This window comes from Corvus moneduloides, chromosome 10 (genome assembly GCF_009650955.1).
Source record: "Corvus moneduloides isolate bCorMon1 chromosome 10, bCorMon1.pri, whole genome shotgun sequence".
NCBI lineage: Eukaryota > Metazoa > Chordata > Aves > Passeriformes > Corvidae > Corvus > Corvus moneduloides.
Genome location: NC_045485.1, coordinates 27,802,035 through 27,820,735, shown reverse-complemented (window position 1 = coordinate 27,820,735; position 18,701 = coordinate 27,802,035). Strand labels below are relative to the sequence as shown.

The 18,701-nt window shown below is 47.4% G+C and overlaps 1 protein-coding gene and 1 long non-coding RNA gene across 4 annotated transcripts in view; one reads left to right on the top strand and one right to left on the bottom strand.

Moving 5' to 3' along the window:
• Positions 1-1,361: 1,361 nt before the first annotated feature.
• Positions 1,362-6,686, bottom strand: PFN2 (profilin 2). Of its 2 annotated transcripts, none has more exons than XM_032119525.1 (3): positions 6,421-6,686; positions 5,253-5,445; positions 1,362-3,391 (listed from the first exon to the last, which is right to left on the bottom strand). In XM_032119525.1, exons 1-3 carry the CDS (start codon positions 6,550-6,552, stop codon positions 3,294-3,296), a joined length of 423 nt encoding a protein of 140 aa, XP_031975416.1. In that variant the 5' UTR covers positions 6,553-6,686; the 3' UTR covers positions 1,362-3,293. The 2 variants fall into 2 exon arrangements, with proteins under 2 accessions (XP_031975416.1, XP_031975417.1); XM_032119526.1 differs by having other exon boundaries at positions 2,978-3,075; positions 6,421-6,679.
• A 264-nt stretch (positions 6,687-6,950) lies between these two features.
• Positions 6,951-18,701, top strand: part of LOC116448705 — a 72,231-nt gene continuing 60,480 nt past the window's right edge. Inside the window, exon 1 of one of the 2 annotated variants that reach the window (XR_004242081.1) lies at positions 6,951-7,033. This is a non-coding gene — a long non-coding RNA (uncharacterized LOC116448705). The remainder of the gene's footprint in view (positions 7,034-18,701) is intronic. The other variant, XR_004242080.1, reaches the window with a different exon arrangement.

The following is an 18,701-nucleotide window of genomic DNA, read 5'->3' as shown; positions in this document are numbered from 1 at the left end:
GCTGAAAGATGTTTCTTAAACTAGGTCCCCGCAGTTGCTGCGCGTATGTTTATTCATTGTTGTAATCCAGGCACCCCAAAAACTGGAGTTCCAGAACCATGAACTGACCTAAACTTTGTAATATACGCTCTTACGTAATTCTAATGCCTGCAATCATTTATGCTAGGAAAATTCACCAAAAATGCATTTGAAAAACTCATTTGAACAACACCTAATTGTTAACCAAGCAGAAGTGTCCAGGTGACATACACCCACTCAAGAGAGGGGAATTGGTCAGAAAGGAACAATGTCACACTAAGGAATGTGATGACAAGTACCTGGTGTGTGCTGCCAGCAGCTGCTCTGCCTCTGAGGTGGTGCTACAGTCAATTCCATCCACTCTGGCCTTACCACAGAAGCAGCTTTGGGAACATGCTACTGTCAGCCTCCTAACCAGGGAGAAACAAAGTTCTGCAGTCAAACGGTGAGTGCAACTTTGTGTTAAGACACTGAGCACAGCTTCACATGTGTTTTATGGGGGAAGCAGATTAGCATCCTCTGTACCAGTTACTGCTGAACAGGCATTTGCTCTGTGCTGTGGGTGTGTTGGTCCGTTCTAACTTTGGCACTGGGAGATCCAGTTCAGACACAGAGCCACTTGGCAGTGGGAGAATATGAACACTATATATAGGAAGGTTTTAGTTAGACCCAGCTCTCATGCCAAGCAGAGGAGCCAGGTGCAGCTGACACTGAAGATGAAGGTGTGGGGGAAGGAGGGGAGAACAAAGGCATTTCCAGGTCCTATCCAGAAGCACCTGACTAGTTTGAGGGCCTAAGATGGCAGAGCCTTTCTACAGATTCGTGTCCCATGATCTGGGCTTGACTGTCCTCCCATCCCACAAGCTCTAGGGTTCACCATCACATCCCATTGGGCCTGTGTTTTTAGGAGTTCTCAGCCGAAGTAGCAAATACAGGTGCAATCCTGTAAGGTAATGGAGACTTTAAATCTGCCCCTTCTCTGGGTGAGGGGAGCACATTCCCACGCTAGGTGTATTGACCTGGGCAGGCCACCACAGACTCCTTTGCCAGGTCCTATGCGAAGTCTCTTTCACCTTGTTTCAGGAATGGTGTATTGGGCATTCAGAGGGCAGGGGAAACCCACACCAGAGAGCTGGATAAATGTGGTATTAAAGAGATGAGAAATCATCTCTTAAATTAAGATCTACCTCAAAGACTGCCTGGCTTTTGACTGACGTCATATTATCTCACTAATTATCATATTATTATACTACTGCTGTCCTGCAAAACTTAAATCTGCACTTAGACCTGAAGGTCTCAGAGGATTTCTGGGTGTGGGGGGGGAAAAATTACCAACAGTCTGGTTTTGTTTGGTTGGAATAAATTTATTTCATCTGTCTGTAAACAAGGTGTTTTTAATAGTTATGGCATTTTTTGAAATGCATATTAAATCAGATGAGTTAGACTGTATCCCAGATGTAACAAAGTGCAGGGAAAGAAATGGACAAATCAGCAACAAGAATTTGTTTAAATCTGTACATTATCCACAAGGCCCAACAATAGAAGCAAATACTAGAATGTCCCTAAGGTAGTGCCAGTCAAAAGAAACCCTCAGAGTCAGTTAAAATCCATCTCACAATAGCAACAGTTCATTTTTTTTTTTTTTAAACAATAGTATGGCACAGAATACATATTAAAAAATTCATCACAAGACAGCCAAGTCAGTTATTCCAACCACTACCATCTCCCATTTATTCTTTAGTATACAGAGTTCTGCAGTTCTTGCAATGGACATACAAGTCAGAACCGTGCCTGAACTGAGTTTGGTTACAGACATTTCAGATGACTCGTGCACAAGGCAGCTCACTCCATCATTTCTGCAGCAAGGGTGTGACAGGTCAGATAAAGATTTTTAAATTTGAAATGGTATTTTGACAGTTTAGCTTACAAACTACCAACCTTCATCCAAACAGTGGCTTCAGAGCAGCCAAACTCTGCACCACTGAGTGAACTGGCAGAAAGATTGAAGCCAGTCAGAGCTCCCAGGGTAGCTGAAGGTGGCAGTTTTCCACAATGACATTGCAGTTTCATATTAAAAAACAAAAACAACAACCCCCCAACCCCCAAGCTGCAAATTAAAATTGGTCCTATGAGAAACTGAAACCAGACACACTCCAGCTGGTTATGCCAGGCTAGCTAGTGGCCACAGTGGCAGCCTTGCACAAGTCAACTACAGAACAGGAGCTGGCAAAAAAAAAAAAAAGTGCCTGAGCTATTGTAATGATGGAATGTCTGGGGAATCCCTAGGATGGTGGCTTAAGGTCATGGGAGGAAGTGCATCTGTACCCTTTCATAGTTTTGTGATTGCACTTGTTAAGCAGTACAACCTTCAGACATCATCAAGAAAACGTAAGAGACTTAAGCCTGCAGTGAAGTGCAATGACAAAACTAATGTGACATTAATAGCTTTTGAGTGGCAAATTGGTTAAACAAACCAGGCACTATAAAAATGGGTGTAAGCAAACACATGGGTTTAAAAAACAGAAACAAAGAGAGGGACAGAAGTGAAGATATGCACGCACTTTTTTCCTCCCAACCATGCTCTGTGAAAGGAAGACTAGTGAGCTGTGACTTGCTCAAAGTGCTGAAGAGGCATTGATCAAATTAGATTGTACAATCGGCACCTTGTTTAGTATCTTGGTTTAGTTGTCAATATCACACTAATTGCTAAGACAAAGCAGAGCCTACACTTGGCATGTTCCCCTCCCAAATTTCAAGTTATCATGCATATCATCATCGTGGTGGTGCCAGACGGGCTTGGTTACCTACAGTGGTTACAGAGATGAACGAGGGGGAACTGGAGTTATGACAGTAGGAAATGGGTAAATAAAAAACCACAAACTACCATCTACGGTCTGGTAGCACTGAGCACAAGCGGGTGGTGGTGCAGACAGCTGCTAGGTGGATGGGGAGAGGCTGCTCAGACATCAGACCTCCTCAGGTATAAAGCCAGTTCATATGCTTTCTTGTTGAGTGTCCCTCCATGGACACCTTCCTTTCCCATGACTATAACCAATGCTGGAGTACACAAGGAAACAAAACAGAAATGAAAAGAATTAAAGGGGAAAAAAAAAAAGAACACCTTTCCCCACCAACAAAGGGATACAAAGGAGACACAGGTTCATACCCCATCACCCTGCATTGCTAGTAAAGTTTCCAGAATGTAAGGTTTAAAGCTCACCGCCAGGAAAGTTTAATAGCAATCTTCCCCTAATACTTAACAGTCTGCCTAACAACTAGAACCCAGAGTCTCTCAAGTATTTTGCCATTGAGTATGCCTTCTTATTCAATCCGCCTCCATGGACCCCTTCTTTGCCCATTACAAAGACCAAGACTGAAAGAGAAAAGAAAAAAGTTTTAAAAAGTGTGTTAGACATGGAAATAATGCAAGTTTTAGGCAGTGCAGTAAACACCCTCAAATTCAAGATTTAGTATTTGGGTATTAAGGCTGGTTTAACAGTTTTGTTAAAACACAGATGTAGACAGGGCTACAAGCTATCCTCAGGGATTTTATCCAACTATGGAAGTTGTAAGAGTTCACTACTAAGAAAAATGCCACCAGCTATCAGAAAAGCATTACAGTGTCTCTCACCATCAGTCATCACCCAGCAAGGAAATCCTTGCTGTAGTTTAAACGCCTGTGGGGGCAGGGGTGCAGTGTGTGCACAAGTGTGACTGGAGAGTGGCAAAAGGAAATTCCCATGATCTGTGCTGCAGCAGTCACTGCTGGTATAGGAACCAGAGTAACTGCTTTGATGCTGGTAAAAAACCCCAAAGGTTGAGTTGGGCTGAAACCTTCCATGCAATAACACAACTATAAACCACACATTTTACATGAGACAAAACGCAGGGACAGTTGTCATGCTGAGGGCTCTCCCCACTCCCCCAGTTCCAGCAAGATGTCCCAGATTGTCTGGTAAAAGGAATACTGGAGGCTCCTCACCAGCAACTGCCACTGTGAGCTGCCATCAGATGTCCCCCAGCAGGGAGAGGGACACAGTGAGCACTGGGCTGCCACAGGCCAGGGACTGTTCACCAAGCCGGGAATGCTGCAGCCAGTCTACCTACATGTGATCATACATCGGAGCCTCAAGTTGCGCCAGGGAAGGTTTAGGTTGGAAATCATGAAAATTTCTTCACCAAAAGGGTTATCCAGCCCTGGCACAAGCTACCCTGAGGAGTGGTTGAGTCCCCATCCCTGGAGGGATTTAAAAGCCATGTGGTTGTGGCACTTGAGGCCATGGGTCAGTGGTGGCCTTGGCAGCACTGGGAGAATGGTTGGACTCTATGATCTTGGAGGGCTTTTCCAACTTTAATGACTCTATGATACTATTTCCATAGCAATTTGCTCATAAAAGCTTAAGACAGTTCTCACTGCTATTTCACAAGTCAGAACTCTGCTTGTTTCACTTCAGTGCTGCCAACCCTCTTCCTGCATCCCTGCCCTGGGCTTTAGCCTACAGACACCTGCTCTGCCTTTGGTTTTACATCTATAAGCAGAAGTCTTGTCACTCATGAACCTGTTCAACAGCCAGCCCAAAAACGCTAGCCCAGGTGTTCGCAACATAAGGCACACCACTCCCAGCCAGTATTTTATATCCCAGATGAGTAGCTGCCCCATAATAGGTTTTACTGGAAGTTAAATGAAGAGCACAAGGAGCAGGTGTATGAGCATGAAGCACACTTCTCAGTGGTACCAAACTGGATGGGGTTTTTTTGCCCGGACAGACTTCAGCAGGCTCAATAGGAAATGCAAAAAGAGTTAGTGTAGAACTCTATAAGTAGGAGCAGCTCATACATGAGAGTCACATTTTTGCAGAATAAACTTTCCATCAAGCAATTTACAAAAAGAAAGCTGCAGTCACAGCCTGTCATTAACAGACCCATCCTGAGCTTCAGGTATCAAGTGATGGAATACCAGCTAAGCCTACTTGGAGCTGTAGCCTGCTTTTTCCTGCTTGTCAGGGACTTGTTAACCATTGCACAGCCTGGTGCTGGGCTGGGGTGCAGCTGGAAACGGAGATGAGTGTAATTCCCAGTCAGAACTCAGCTAGAGCACTGCCATCCACCCCCTTGCATCACTTCCCAGAATTAGCCATTAAATACAGGAATTCGGTTTTCTTAATAGTTAACATCTATGCTTAGGGTCACATTTCGTAATTTAGCGATCTGAAGGTAAAGAAAAGGGTGCTTACCTCGTCCAGCTCTGCCTACAGCAACATTATATGTCGGCTCACCACCTTGACTCTTTGTCCTGATGTCCATTGTGCAGTCACCATCGACATACAGGCTATCTCTGATCACAGAACACTTCTTTGCACCAAGGGTCAGACCATTGGTGAAGAAACCCTCTCGGTCTTTTCCTACAATCATATCTATTTCTCCTGGCTGCCAAAGGAAAGAGCTCAGAGTTAGCACGGCTGGGTTTTATTGCTGTAATTTCTATTTAGAAACGGTCCTGTCTCGTGTGGAGAGGCCAAGGCCGTGATTTCCCCTCGCTCCCCGCAGGAAGTGCTCCAGAACACAGGGCTTTGTTAGGCGCAGTCTGCGCTGCTCCGCAGTCGCTGCGCGCGGGGGAGCCTCTGCCTCGGCGATTCCGGGCCCGAGCCCGTTAAACGGCGCAGGGCATTTGTCGGAGACTAACCCCGGGCTGGCGCGGACTCTGTCTGCACCTGTCCCGGGAGATCAGCCCGGGGCCTGCCCGCACCCGCGGCATCAGCCCGGCTCTGGCCCGCCCGCGGGGCCCAGGCGGCTCCCGCCGCCGCGGCCCCTCCAGCTCGCCCTCGGGAAGGGCCCCGGTCTGGAGGCTGGGGGGGGAAGGGGGGTGCGGCGCGGGCCCGGCCGCACCGCGGCGGCCGCAAAGTGCAGCGTCACGGCGGGCCCGGCCCCCCGCCCGCGGCCCAGGCGGCCCCGCTCTGCCTCGGCCGGGACCGGGCCCGCCGCGCCCGGGGCGGGGCCGCGTGGGGCCGGGGGAGCCGCGCCGGCGGTGCCGCACGGGCCTTATCTTCGGGTGGCGGGGCCGCGGAGCCGGGCGGGCCGGGGGCGCGGGCGGGCAGGGCGGGGGAGCATCAATGGCAGAGCGCCATCTTGGCGGAGAAAACATGGAGCCGGCGGCGCGGCAGCGTTCGAGCCGCCTTCCTCCGCCGCCCGCCCGCTCGGCACCGGGCCCGCCGCCCGCACCCCCCGCTCTGGCCCGGCCGCCGACCCCGCCCGCGGGACCGGCCCCGTGCCGCTCCCGACGCGCACAAAAAGGCGGCGCGGGCGGGCGGCCGGGCCCGCGCCCCCCGCCCACAAGGTGCCCCCGTCCCCCGGCCGCGGCTCGTCGCCACCGCTCTCGGCCGCGCTCCCACCGGCCCCGCTCACCGTGATGCTCTGGAAGATGCCGCCGGCCGTGGCTGCCCAGACGTACTTGGCGTCGCAGTAGCCCACAATGGCGGCCTCCTGGCAGCAGCCATCGCACATCAGGTTGTCCACGTAGCTCTGCCAGCCGGCCATGATCGCGGGGCGGCGGGCGAGGGCGAGCGGGCAGCGGGCGGGCCGGGGGCGCGGGGCGGGCGACGGTCCCGGCGGTGCGGCGGCGGAGCGGACCGAGCGCTGCGGCGGCGGCGGCGCGGCCCAGCCCAGCCCTGCGCTGCCGCGCCGGGGGCGGGGGGAGGAGGGGCGCGGCCGGCACCGCCCCCGCGGCCGGGGGGAGCGGGACCGGGGCGGGGCTGGGAGCGGGATCGGGACCAATGCCGGGTGCTCGATGCCCGGGGCCGGGGCCGTGGCCGCTCGGCCGTTGGAGGTCGGTACGGCCAGTCCCGGGACTGCTGCGGGGGCCGGCCCAGCCCGGGTCGGCCCGGTGGAATTGCGGGGCGGGCGCTGCGGGACCCTTCCCGCGCCCTGCTCGGACCGCACAGGGCAGAGGCGCGGCGGGGCCGGACATCCGTGCGGCCGCCCCGATGCCCCCACCGGAGGCCGGGAGCGGCCGGGATCGGTGAGTACCGGCGGTGGCGCCTTCCCGCCCGCCGCGAACCGGGCTGGCCGGACGCGGCTCCCGGAGCTCAGGGAACGGCGCTGCGCTGCATACACGGAGGGCGATCACGGCTGTGCTGCTGGGGCAGGGCGGTGCCTACTCCTGCGGATGCACAGAGGGTCCGGCGCCCCATCCTTCCCGTGGCCCCGCTCCGCTGTGCCGTTACGGCCCCTGTGCAGTCGCTGCATTTGTGTTGTTTCTATAATCTCACGTGTGCCTTTGCGCCCCTCGGAGAGTGGGCGCCTGCCTGCCTCGCCCCTGCCCTCCATCCTCCCGGACCTCACCGGTGCGTCCCTGTCTCACACACCAGCATCTGTTACATTTTATTTCTGCGACGGGTTGTAACTGGCGATTTTGGGGTTTATTGTTCCAGGTTCCACCAAGTCTCTATTGCAATAGTTTAGTTCCACATTCCTTTACAACACCCGAGACTGGTGCCATTGGTTTGCTGCACTGAAACTGGGCCCTGGGCAGGATGGCTTGGCTGCTCCAAGGCTGTCCTGGGTCGCAGGAATGTTCACCATCATCTTTAAGGGCACGTTTCAAGGCAATTGCTCTGTTTTCCTCAACATTGAAATTGGTGGGGGGATCATCTTGCTTTTGATCAGGGTGGGTTTGCTTTACTGGGTGACTGTTGTGATTCTTGGAGCAATGGACACTGGTGGGATGTGGTGTGGCTGTCCATGTCAATAGCTTTGTGGCTATAATTCAAGAAGTTAGATCTCCTACCTGAATATGCCAAGGCATAGTATACAATAAATTAATCTGCCTTTTCCTGACCTTTCTTTTACCTTTCCCTTTACCTTTCTTTTCCCTTGCCTTAAGTCCCCAGGTATTTATAATGGATACCCCTACAGCACACTTCAGGGTTTCTTAGTCCTTTAACAACCTAGTTCCGTTATCATGGGATTGAGTGTTGTTTAAAACTAATTGCTTGGATTACAAGGTAATTGGAAAGGAGCTCATTTGCATCTTTAACCTTAATTCCATAAGGGTTTTTTTTTTTCTTTATTTTATTTTCGCAGTGCCTTTACCCCTCTGAATTTGGACAGCATCATCCATGTATCCCAGATATCTTCTCATGTCACTGTATCTACCAATGAGTTACAGTCTTTAAAGTTGCTTTCAGCTTTTAAAATAGCTAAAACTTTTGGTGAAGTTTGGCTTGCCTTCATCATCCTGCCTCCAGAGATTCCTTCCATGGCAAGGAGAAAAGGTTCTTTTCTGTCTGAAAGTGCTATTGAGTGTCGCTTCTCTATTTAATGCTGGCCTGTAGGAGGTCCCAGTTAAACATTCTTACTGGCACAAAATGGAATGCATCCATCTGACATGAATGGGAGGCTGATGGGCCCATTAGTTTTAGAGTTCAACCAAAATGTGTTTGATTTTTTATTGATTGTCTTCAAGTTGCAATAAGGATTCCAAATTGTGTTACTTTAATAAGTGGATTTAATGGATATAGAGACAGACATCTCATGACCCAGGGCCAAGCCTTGAGGATTTTGGAGCTGCTTATTTTCTATGCTTAGCATCATTATCCCTTGATTAATGAGAGGTGGGCTTCTCTTGGACAGCAGGCTGCTTGGTACCAGCATGCAGGTATCTCACACAAGAACCTGTGGGTTTCCAGGACTTTAGCCAAAGGCTATGCCCCTCTTGCCAGGAAGGATCTCACCTCCTCACATGTGCCCACCCTCTAACACATTTGTCCATCCCTTCTGCCCAAGGAGCATCTGTGCCTTCCTGAGCCCTTGCAGCCCAGCATCTAGTCCTGCTTCATGGGAGGCAGAGACCCCACGGTTACTGCCAGCCCAGAGCTGGGCCAGGGTGGGAAGCTGCTGCTTTCCCAGAATCCAGAGCCATGCTAGGTTGTTGTGTGGTGGTTCATTGCTTTGCCTCTTTGACAAGTGTTTCACCTGTGTGTCAGAGTGCAGAGCAGGTCGGGTAATTTTGTTGCTGCCTCATGGGGAATGTTACCTTTTGTAATAGCTGCACAGACGAGGTGATCAGTGGTGTGAGGGCAGTTTTGGTGCGCAGATTATGTTAGCGATACAGGGAATACAGACATCTGCTTTTAATGATACAAATTGGAAATAACTGCGTGGAAGTCTGGGATCTGCTTAACATAAATGGTTGGATCAGAGTAGAGGATTTTGCACCTGCTTGGTAGCTTAGCTTCTAGTCATGTTATTTGTGAACCAGCTCTAGTAATACATTTAGAAAGTGAAGTCTAAATTGGGTTGCTGTTATTTAATGTTACAAAGCTACCAGCTAACTTGTATAATTTGCAGATTCAGCTGTCACCAGTGGTATTTCTGAAAATCATGATCCTTTAATTTTATTTTCACTCTTAGGTGCCTCATTTGATTGTGTGCTATGTTATACAATCGTTATAGTACTGTTTGTGTAGGCAGCAACACCTTTGAGACTGTTGGATTTAAGAAAATGAGGGTGTGCCCTGTATGTCAAAGATGTAAGAGCAGGGACCTCCAGGGTTGTTGGGGGTTTTTTTGCTATGAGAGTTAATTGGAATTTGAGACATTTCTGAAATGAAATATTAACATATGTATGAAAATATCCTTGTTAAAATTGATAGATGTAGTGGGTCATTTTAACATCAGTGCCTAGACTCACATATGAAATGGGCTGATTGTAAGCTATACCCATATAGTAAATAGTTGTGAAATCGTGATTTCTTGCATTTTAGTCTCTTCCTACATTTCACCTGGTAGTTGTTCTTTCTGGAATTCAATTCTACACTACAGCCACAGTTTGGTAGGATTTTGTGCATCTTGTAACAATTACTGGTCTTTTGCTTCAGTTCAGAACTTTGTCTAAAATTGATGTTGGATCACATCTAAGGAAAATAATCATTTGGAAGAATTTTAAAGTACCAGCTGCGCTTAACCAGAGTGTACTCACTATTTACAGCTTTGTGAGAAACTTGACTGCTTTTATATTAACAGAAAAATTGAAATTGGCCAAAGACTTGAAGGAGGATTATGTTTTGTGAGTAATGTAACTTGGGTCTTTCTATCAGGCCTTGTGGCTACCAGAACTGCTGCTGTGCTTGGAATGATGAGGCAGCCAAAGGCAGGACTTCTTACAATAGGATTGTTTAGGTTGGGAAAGATCTCTGAGATCATTTAGTCCAACCATTATGATGTCACAAGTTCTAACTGTTTTTCACCAAATTGGTGTTTTTCACCAGTTGGAGATTACTGTAACCATCACTTACGTACAGACAGGAGGGCAGTCAACCACCAGCAGAATGCAGCTGGGCTTCTTTGTGGAGATAAACTTCAAAGAGCCAGGGCTCATGGGCTGCAGTGCTCAGCTCCGGTAGCTGGTGGCCACGTGGGCACTGGTCTGGTGACTTCCCCTCCTGACCATACTGGGTTCCTGCTGGGTTCCTGTGGCGGTCTGTCACTTTACCACAAGTGCTTTCAGAAGTGCAGAGGGAAACACCAGTTTACGAGTGCTGCAAGTCAGCAGATTCACTTTTCCTGGTGACAGCCGGGAGCAGTCTGTGTCAGCCTGGCGAGGGTCAGCCTGGGCAGGGTCCTTCCATAGCTACCCAAGGGACTTGGCTGAAATCCCAGGAAGCCACCAGGGACTGGGATGAGTGTTAGCTAGAAACAGATTATGAAAATTACATATTAATGTGTGGAAAACTTGAAACTAGGTTTAAAAAATAAGGTAATTAAAAATGCAGCAATCATTAAGACCACAGTGCAGAGTTTTATTGCACAGCTACTACACCTGTGGATGAAGAAGTTCCTGTCCCATGCCAGCATAGCTGTGGCTGCGCTGCAGAGAGCCTTGTACAATGGCTCTTAAACAATCCAGAAAGTTCTGAAAAAAGGTGCTCTTCTGGTGTATCTTGCATTGTTTGGAACAATGATTTAACTCATGTTTACTCTCCATGGTGAAAGTTTCATGTCCTGAGAGGATTTTGGCCTGGTATGATTTTGCCAATAAGACAGCTCAGCAAAACCTTTGTCTTCCTAATGATCAGTTATGTAAGCAGTTCTGAAGGGTTTCCCTTGCTTATTCTTTATTTAACCATCAAATTCAAACGGAGCAAACCTAAAATGTAACTCTGAAAATCAGATGCAAGCGTAGGGATATGGCTATGTCAGATAAGAGTTTGAAATTGCTTCCATTTCAGTGGCTTCCAGAAGTACTTAAAATAGGAGGAAGGCCTGTTCTTTGTGGATGTGATTTACAGAATGGCCAAAGCACTAGAAGAGATGTCTAAAGTCATGGAACTTTGCTCAGCTTTAGGATTTATTTTCTGATGGCCAACAGAAAATAACCTTCATCCTAGAAATTAAAGTACATTGTATGTAAATTCTTACTTAGAGAGGTAGTCTCTCGTTCATAATGGTGTCTTTGATGAGAGTCTCTATAGGAGTAAACAAGTACAGAGTTAGGCCCTTATGACACAGCTTTCTATGCCTCACAGTTACCAAGCAGTTGGAGTCCTGGGTGTGCTTAGATCCTGCAGTATTTTGTTTTGCTTTAAGTCAAGCAAACAGAACCCAAATAGGTAACTGTTAACTTTTCAGTTATGAAATAAGGGTATGAAACTGTGAAATTCATTAAGTTTGTAGATAGCTTGACACAGTGTAGGGAAGGTGGGAACATACTCAGTCTAAGGTCTTTATGTTATTTTGCCCAAACTCGTGGTGACTCATCACATGCCTCTGGCAACTGGCTGTTGCAGTGGGTGAAAGGTTGTGTGGAAGTTAATCTTAAAAGCCAAAACTATGGCTAAGAAATGCAGTAAGAGCATTGGAGAAGCACAGAATTAGAGGGAGAGAAAGCAGAAAAGTGGAAAATGAAGCACAAGCAGCACAGGCTCTTGACACAGTCATTTTTTTAATGGATGTTTGTGCAGTGTGGTTTAACAGGGACAGTTAACAATCTTACTGTGGTGTAAAGTCTGAACCTCTGACATCTCTGCACACTTCACTGACTGCAAGGAGAAGTGATAGGAGATGAAAGAGAACATTTAACTTCTCACAGGCATCATCTGCTTGGTTTTTTCTCTGTCACAGTTGACTGGTAGAACAAATTCAGCTTTTTAATAGCTGATCTGCATTTTTTCACTGTGCTAGCATGCATTAAGAAGAAAACCCAGACTTTTCCTACTGTTGTGTTGTGTTATGGTGCATGGCAGGAACATGGGGACCCTTTTCCACGGGACACCATCCTGGGCAGCAGCATTCTCCCGGCTGTGTCTGGGTGACAGGCCTGACAGACGGTTCTGTTTTTCTAGTTCGCAGTTTCTGTAGGTGATTGTTTCTGCACCGCTCTCTGCTGCACGCTCAGTAACCCACATGGTGCAGCTGGGGAGCTCTGGAGCTTTGTTCAGGGTGTTATTTTCTTCATTCAACTTGCTTTCACTGGTAGGATCTGTAAATATGTTTGTCTGAGTGCTATTTCCACCTCTGATCACAAATATTTTTGCTGTTAATGCTTGGTAATTGTTAAAAATCCAAAGGATTTTTGGATCACAAATACATAAATTTATCTGTGATACACAATTTCTACCCAAAAACATTCACTGTCTGCAAAAGAATTTGATAATAATTATGAAGTCTAAGAAGCCATATTTTCCCAGGAAAATGATACAGTTCTAACCTTATAATATACCATATTTTTCTTTAGCCACAAAAAACTTGACTAGCTATAAGCAGCAGTCAACTTGCCTGCTGTTAGCTTGTCGGAGAAGAGCCAGTGTATATTTAATATTTAGAATATTTTGGTGTGAATTTTTGGTAGTTGAAGTACTACTTAGTTTCATCATGGAGAGAATGATTTCTGCCATAGGTGTAGTGCTTTTCTCTCAATTGCATCCACTCAAATAAATATCACATTTTTGATGAACAAAGTATATGAAAATTGTTCTGCTCAGAATTGTCTATGTAATCCTAGAAGAGGTGTATTCAGTCTGAAAGTCTAATACTGTGCAACTGTAGAGCAGCCACTCTGGTACAAGTGAAAGGAAACATTAAGAATATAAAAATGGGAGGAACAGGGAAAAGCAGAAAAGAGTAAAGGGGAAAGTAGCCTAGAAATGATGTGGTTTCATTTAGAATGTTTTCTCTTCTTTCAAAGTACCTCTCTAAAGACAAGAAATCATTCTGTCTCTCAACCAAACTGTTCATTGTGGAAGGTGAGCATGTAGCAGGCTTGACGACCAGAGTCACTGCCAAGGCTGGTAAAGCTGGGACAGCTCCTTCAGCACTGCACTCACCTGGCATCCCCAGAGACCTGGTGGTGCTTCAAGAGGTTGTGGTCTTGCTTTTACCCACGCCATGAATGGGCTGTCCCCCAGCGCCACTGCTGTGACCACACAGTAAGTGCCTGTGGAGGAAGTGTCAGATCTCAGGCAGGGTGCTGTTTCGGAGCAGACGCTGAGTTTTTGCTATCAGCCTTTACGCAACTGGGAGCAGAGTCATGATGGTGATACTATGAAGAAGAAGAGTCAAGTCATCTGCTGTGTAACTCTCCATCCTCACCTGTCGGTATTGCTGACATCCTCATGCATCAGTGGTGCTTGCACTGCATCACCAGTTGGTACCTGGAGTGCCTACAGCTGCTCACACGTGCAGTTTGGTCCCATGTGTTTTGAATGGTAGAGTTCCCAGCAGGTGCTCAGGTTATGTGAAGACAAACATGGGACAGATGCATCTAACACAGTTCGTCTGTACTCTGTGTCCAGTTGGCATAGTGCTTTTTAAAGCTTTGTGACTCGGGTGGGTTACATTTAACTAGGACAGTGGAAGGATTCCTCCCATTTCAGTTGTCTTTGAAACTCAAATCTAAAATGCACAATGAGGACCAATTTTCTTAAATGAAAAAAAAAAATGACTTCTGCATGTAAAAAAATCTTCCAACATGTTAGTACTGTGGCTGAACAATCTGAACTACTGTCCTCTGCTATACAAACCTCCTCCTTGTTCTGGGTTAGAATAGTGTGTGCTTACAGGAGTTGGGACAGGCAGCATGGCTTTGTTACAGAGCTAGAAACAGGTGTCATTCTAGCACTTGGCATTGCAAAAAAAAACCACAGAAAAAGAGAGGAAGGGAACATTAGTACCAGCTAGACTATTTTGTGTGTTGGTAATAGACACCCATTTTCTGTGTTACCATTAGTAGGTGTTTGTGGAGGAGATAGTGGTGACTTGCTAGCAAGTGCTCAAGCCATGTATTAAACAGCGAGGGCATTTCTGAGCCACTGATGGCCTGGTTTTGGATAGAGGTTAGCAGGGTGAATTGGGATGCACTGGGAGCATCCTGGTTCCCTGGATCCAAAGAGAGGAGCTGTGCAGAACGTGTTGGTGATGGTGATGGAGTACAGTGGGGAGTGAGGTGCTGGGCGCAGGGACCCCTCTCACCGTGCTGGGCACGTTTCGGGTGCTGTGTCCCTCTCCAGGCAGTGCTGTGGTCGCTGCTTGGCCTAAGGTACTGCAGCTTTAAAATGAAGCCTTTATACACTGTAAGAGCAATTCCACAGTGTTGTCACCTGCGTGCGACAGCTCTGGGATGCCAGGCTGGCTGCTGCTCCTCCATAGTTTTCTGAGTATGTTTGCTGGTTTTGGAGTGAAATTTTCTCAGTAACTTCCCGGCCCCTGGCACTAGATGGAGCTTCAATCTACTTGCACTTGGAAGTCTGTTAAGTTTAACCAGAAGTTAAAAACAGAGAAGAATACATGAAGATATGCATGCCTGCTGCTATGCTTACAGCATGTCTTTCCCTGTTTTTTAGCAGAGTGGTGTAAATTATAATTTAAATTTAATCTAAATGAAAATTAAAATATTGCAGCAGAATCTCCTTGATCTAGTACATGCATTATAATCACTAGCACCCTTTAATGTACTCTCAGGTTCGTGGCAAAAGTTGCTGTAAGTTAAATATATTGGAAATGTGCTGCATACTTAAGCTAATGCCTCGGGTGAGCTGAATAAAGGTAATGCCATTTCTGAACAAAGTACCTTGTTATATTTCAGGGTGCGGTGGAGATGACCACCCGTTCTGTTTGTTGTGCTCATGCAAGAATACATTTGTATTTTCACTTTGTGCTACCAAAGCTAACATTTCAGAATCATATTATAAGTCACTTCATTTTTCCTCCATGTTACCCTTAAAAATATTGAACAAATAGAAACAAATAAAAATGAGCTTTGAAAAAGTAGTGTTCACACTTTTCATTTAGCAAGGACCATGTCTCACAGGCCACACACACATATCAGAAATTTATGACCATCTTTTTCTTCCGCATAAGTAACTGGAAGTAGATTTAGTTTTGTTCTTGGGTGCCCATGGTCTTATCAGCAAGAGACTGGTTTAGTCAAAACTCTTGTCCAAGCACTGAAGTAGTGATAAAAGAAACTGAAGTTGGGAACCAAAATGGTGACACTCAGAACAGATTTTGTCATTAAAGCACTGAATATTGTTTTGTTGCTTCACTACAAAATCTGACTTTGAGTGTCAGTCTTCTTCAGAGGCTTTGTGCTGACCAGCAAGAGGATAGGGACAGGTGGGGTGCCCCGAAGGCCTCAGCAGGACAGGAGGCATTTGGGGGGTGTCCTTAGACGTGACTGGCAGAGATTGCACAGAAATTGTCATTGTATTCTCTTCTTACCTGCTTTTTGATAGATAAAGAAAGCTTTGCTTGTTTTTTTTAAATAAATCTGTTATTTGCCTCAGGAATGCCTGTTATGCTTGGTCTGGGACATTAGAGGAAGGTCTTTCGAAATCTCACACCTAAACTTCACAGACCTATTCCATCATTTGCCATTGCACTACATCTGTCACTCTGTAACCTTCCAGGGAAGTTGAGTTTCAATATTTATTAATTTACAAAATGTTCAATCATTTTGGTTCATTTTGATTTCTCTTCAGTGAGCAAATGAGGGTGTGAGCCAAAATCTTTTGTCTCTATCACAGCTGCATATTAATAGGTGAGCAGGCATTTTGTCACGTTGCACCCCTCTGGCAGAGACAAAACCACTCCTTGAATATGAGAGGCTGAGGCAGAACATGGGCACTGGACTGCCCTGCAGCAGCAGGACAGATGTGCTTCCCATGGTGTTCAGAAGATCTTTTCCTGGATCTCTGGAGACTGTAGTTGCAGAAACACAGCCACTTGGGAATTCAGGCAGCTGGTAAACAAGGAATGCTGGAGCTCCAAGTCCCTGAAGTGACCGGACCCTTCTGAAGGCTGTTGTGAGGAAGAGGACATTTGCCGGAGCAGGAATTGGACTCCAGTGAGCCTGGTTCTGCCACCTCTGATGGCTCTTCTCTTTGTCTTCCCAGGTCATAAAACACTTGTGCTTGAGCTAGTTCCAGCATGACTGGCATGAGAATACCTGCCAGGAGGATGGAAGGCCTGTGCTGTGCATAACTTCCAACCCAGCCTTTTGCAGGGAACCAGCTCTCAGTTGGTGAAGGTCACTGGATCAAGGCTTCCTCTCCTTAGCAGAAGAATGTGGCTGCTTTTCCTGTTTTCCTGGCCAAATTAGGTGTGTTTGGCTGTGTACTGAGTGGCAGTAGCAATCATCTCATCAGGCTTCAGACACTTGCTGGGGGGTCCCGTTTAGGTTTTCTTGGCTGAGTAGTGTGGGACAGGAGCTGGTGAATTCTGTCTCCACTGGCCTCCTGAGGGTCCTGGTGCCTCTGGCTGGTTTTACCTGCTCCCACATGAATATTGCCAAATTCAGGGCAGAGGCACAGGAGAGCAGCAGCAATTTTATTCCTTAAGGGCCGCTTGTAAAGATAACAAGCTAAAAACTGGTTTACTCAGGCAGGCTTTTGTTCTGCTGGTATCAAAACAAACCCATTTTAATAATTACAACATTTTCCCTATATTGCTTTCCGTGCAATTTTTCACAGACCACACAGCAGAACCACCTGCCTGCTATTGCAATATATTCCAAATACAGCAGAGCATCTGAGTTGTACGTAACAATGCTGATGCTGAGCAGCTGTTCTGTTTCCACCTAGAAGAGCTCCATGTTGCTGTGATTACCTTGACTGTAGGACATGGGTTCTTTTACTTGTTGCAAGTGAAAAAGTAGTGATTCATAGAGTAACATTATTGCCACGGAAGTGTTACCTGTCCTGAAGGAGCAACAGGCTGTCTGTGTGGACACGTGTGTCAGCACACTGGGACTACAGTCCAAGCACCTGGCACTGTACAGGTACAAGTCCTTGTAACAGAGAAGATCCTTTGTCCTTCAGGCCATTAGTGAGGAATTCGTTTCTGCTTTCAAATCTGATACTGGTGACTAACAATTGCTCCAGCAACTGATCCAGTTAAGGGAGCAGTTGTTCAGTGTGTTTAGAGGAGGCTAATGCAGTGCTACTGATAAATCTTTACTGCTCTGTTATGTTAATGCCAAAAGAAAGAGTGTTTGGTTTTCTTAAAACAAAAACAAACCAACCACTTGCTTTTGGGGTAAGCCCCTCAAAAGTGCCCTGTACTCTTTTCAGTTCTTTCTACTGAATAATTTCAGCATAAGGCCCTTGTAAAATTTTCTCTTAAATGGATTTAGTCCAAACCTCTTGTTAGGAAAGAACAAGTTTTAGACAGAAGATCTTTCTTTCTTTTTTTAATATGGATAAGGTCCTTTTACAAGCTCTAGCCAAAGAGCATCTTGTTAGTTGAAGCCACTGCTTGTATGGGAAGTGAAACTGCTTCTGGGAGAGTGCAAGCAGTTCTCCATGTTCTGCCCCCACCATACAGCCCAGCCAAGACCTGCCTGTTCCCCTGTCACCTAGGGGACACCCTCTCTGTGTCCGAGTCTCGGACCGGGGAGGAATAACTGGCATCAGGCAAACCACACCCAGGAACGAAACAGAGCAGTGCAAGCAGAGCATTTGGGCAGCTGCCGGGGCAAGGGATGCCAAGCTAATGTCTTTGATTTCCTACCTGGTCATTTCTTCCCACACCAGAACGGAGCTGGGCAGAGGCAGAGGTGGTGCTGCTGGCTCTCAAATATATTCAAATAAGTGCTGTAGGCTGGTGGCGATCCAGACCTCTGTTTCAGGGTAGCTGCCAGCTGATGAGCAGCCTTCCTGTTTCCAGCAGAGCCTGGCTGTGCCCAGGAGGGCTGCACACAGCCTTTCTGTCTGTTCCCCCCAGCCAGAAGAGCAGCAGTCACACCATGTGCTTTCATGACAGCTCTTGGAGCCAGGGGTCCTGATGCCCTTCCTCGGGGCACCCAGGAAGGGGTCTGCTGGGGAGCCCAAACCTTGTCAGCAAGCAGAGGACTGAGCTCAGGGATGTTGTGGGCCACAGGGGCTTCTGTCCTTCTGATGGTCCTGCTCCTGCTCCCCTGCAGCAGACCAGGAACTTCCATTCCACAAGAGCATTCTAAGGACTCCTCAGCCTCCCCTCATCCCATGCCACTAGGTGTGGGGATTGGAGCAGCGTATTTCTTTCTGCCCACAAGCCACAGACGCAGCCTCCCATTGCTGCCCAGGCTGGCACTGCTTGGCATCCCAGCACCATGGTGATCTGCAGACACACAGGTTACCCACTGACATGACTCGCATGCTGTGGGCACACAAGGTGGGAGCTGCTATTCTTCGTGTGCCACATCAGTGTACAAA

Bases quoted from the DNA above. Each gene is read 5' to 3' on its own strand.
- PFN2 (XM_032119525.1), bottom strand. From the start codon at position 6,552: ATGGCCGGCTGGCAGAGCTACGTGGACAACCTGATGTGCGATGGCTGC. The intron at 5,446-6,420 runs GTGAGCGGGGCC...TTCCTTTGGCAG, and splicing joins GCATCTTCCAGAGCATCACG to CCAGGAGAAATAGATATGAT. The intron at 3,392-5,252 runs GTAAGCACCCTT...TTTCTCTTTCAG, and splicing joins TGTAGGCAGAGCTGGACGAG to TCTTGGTCTTTGTAATGGGC.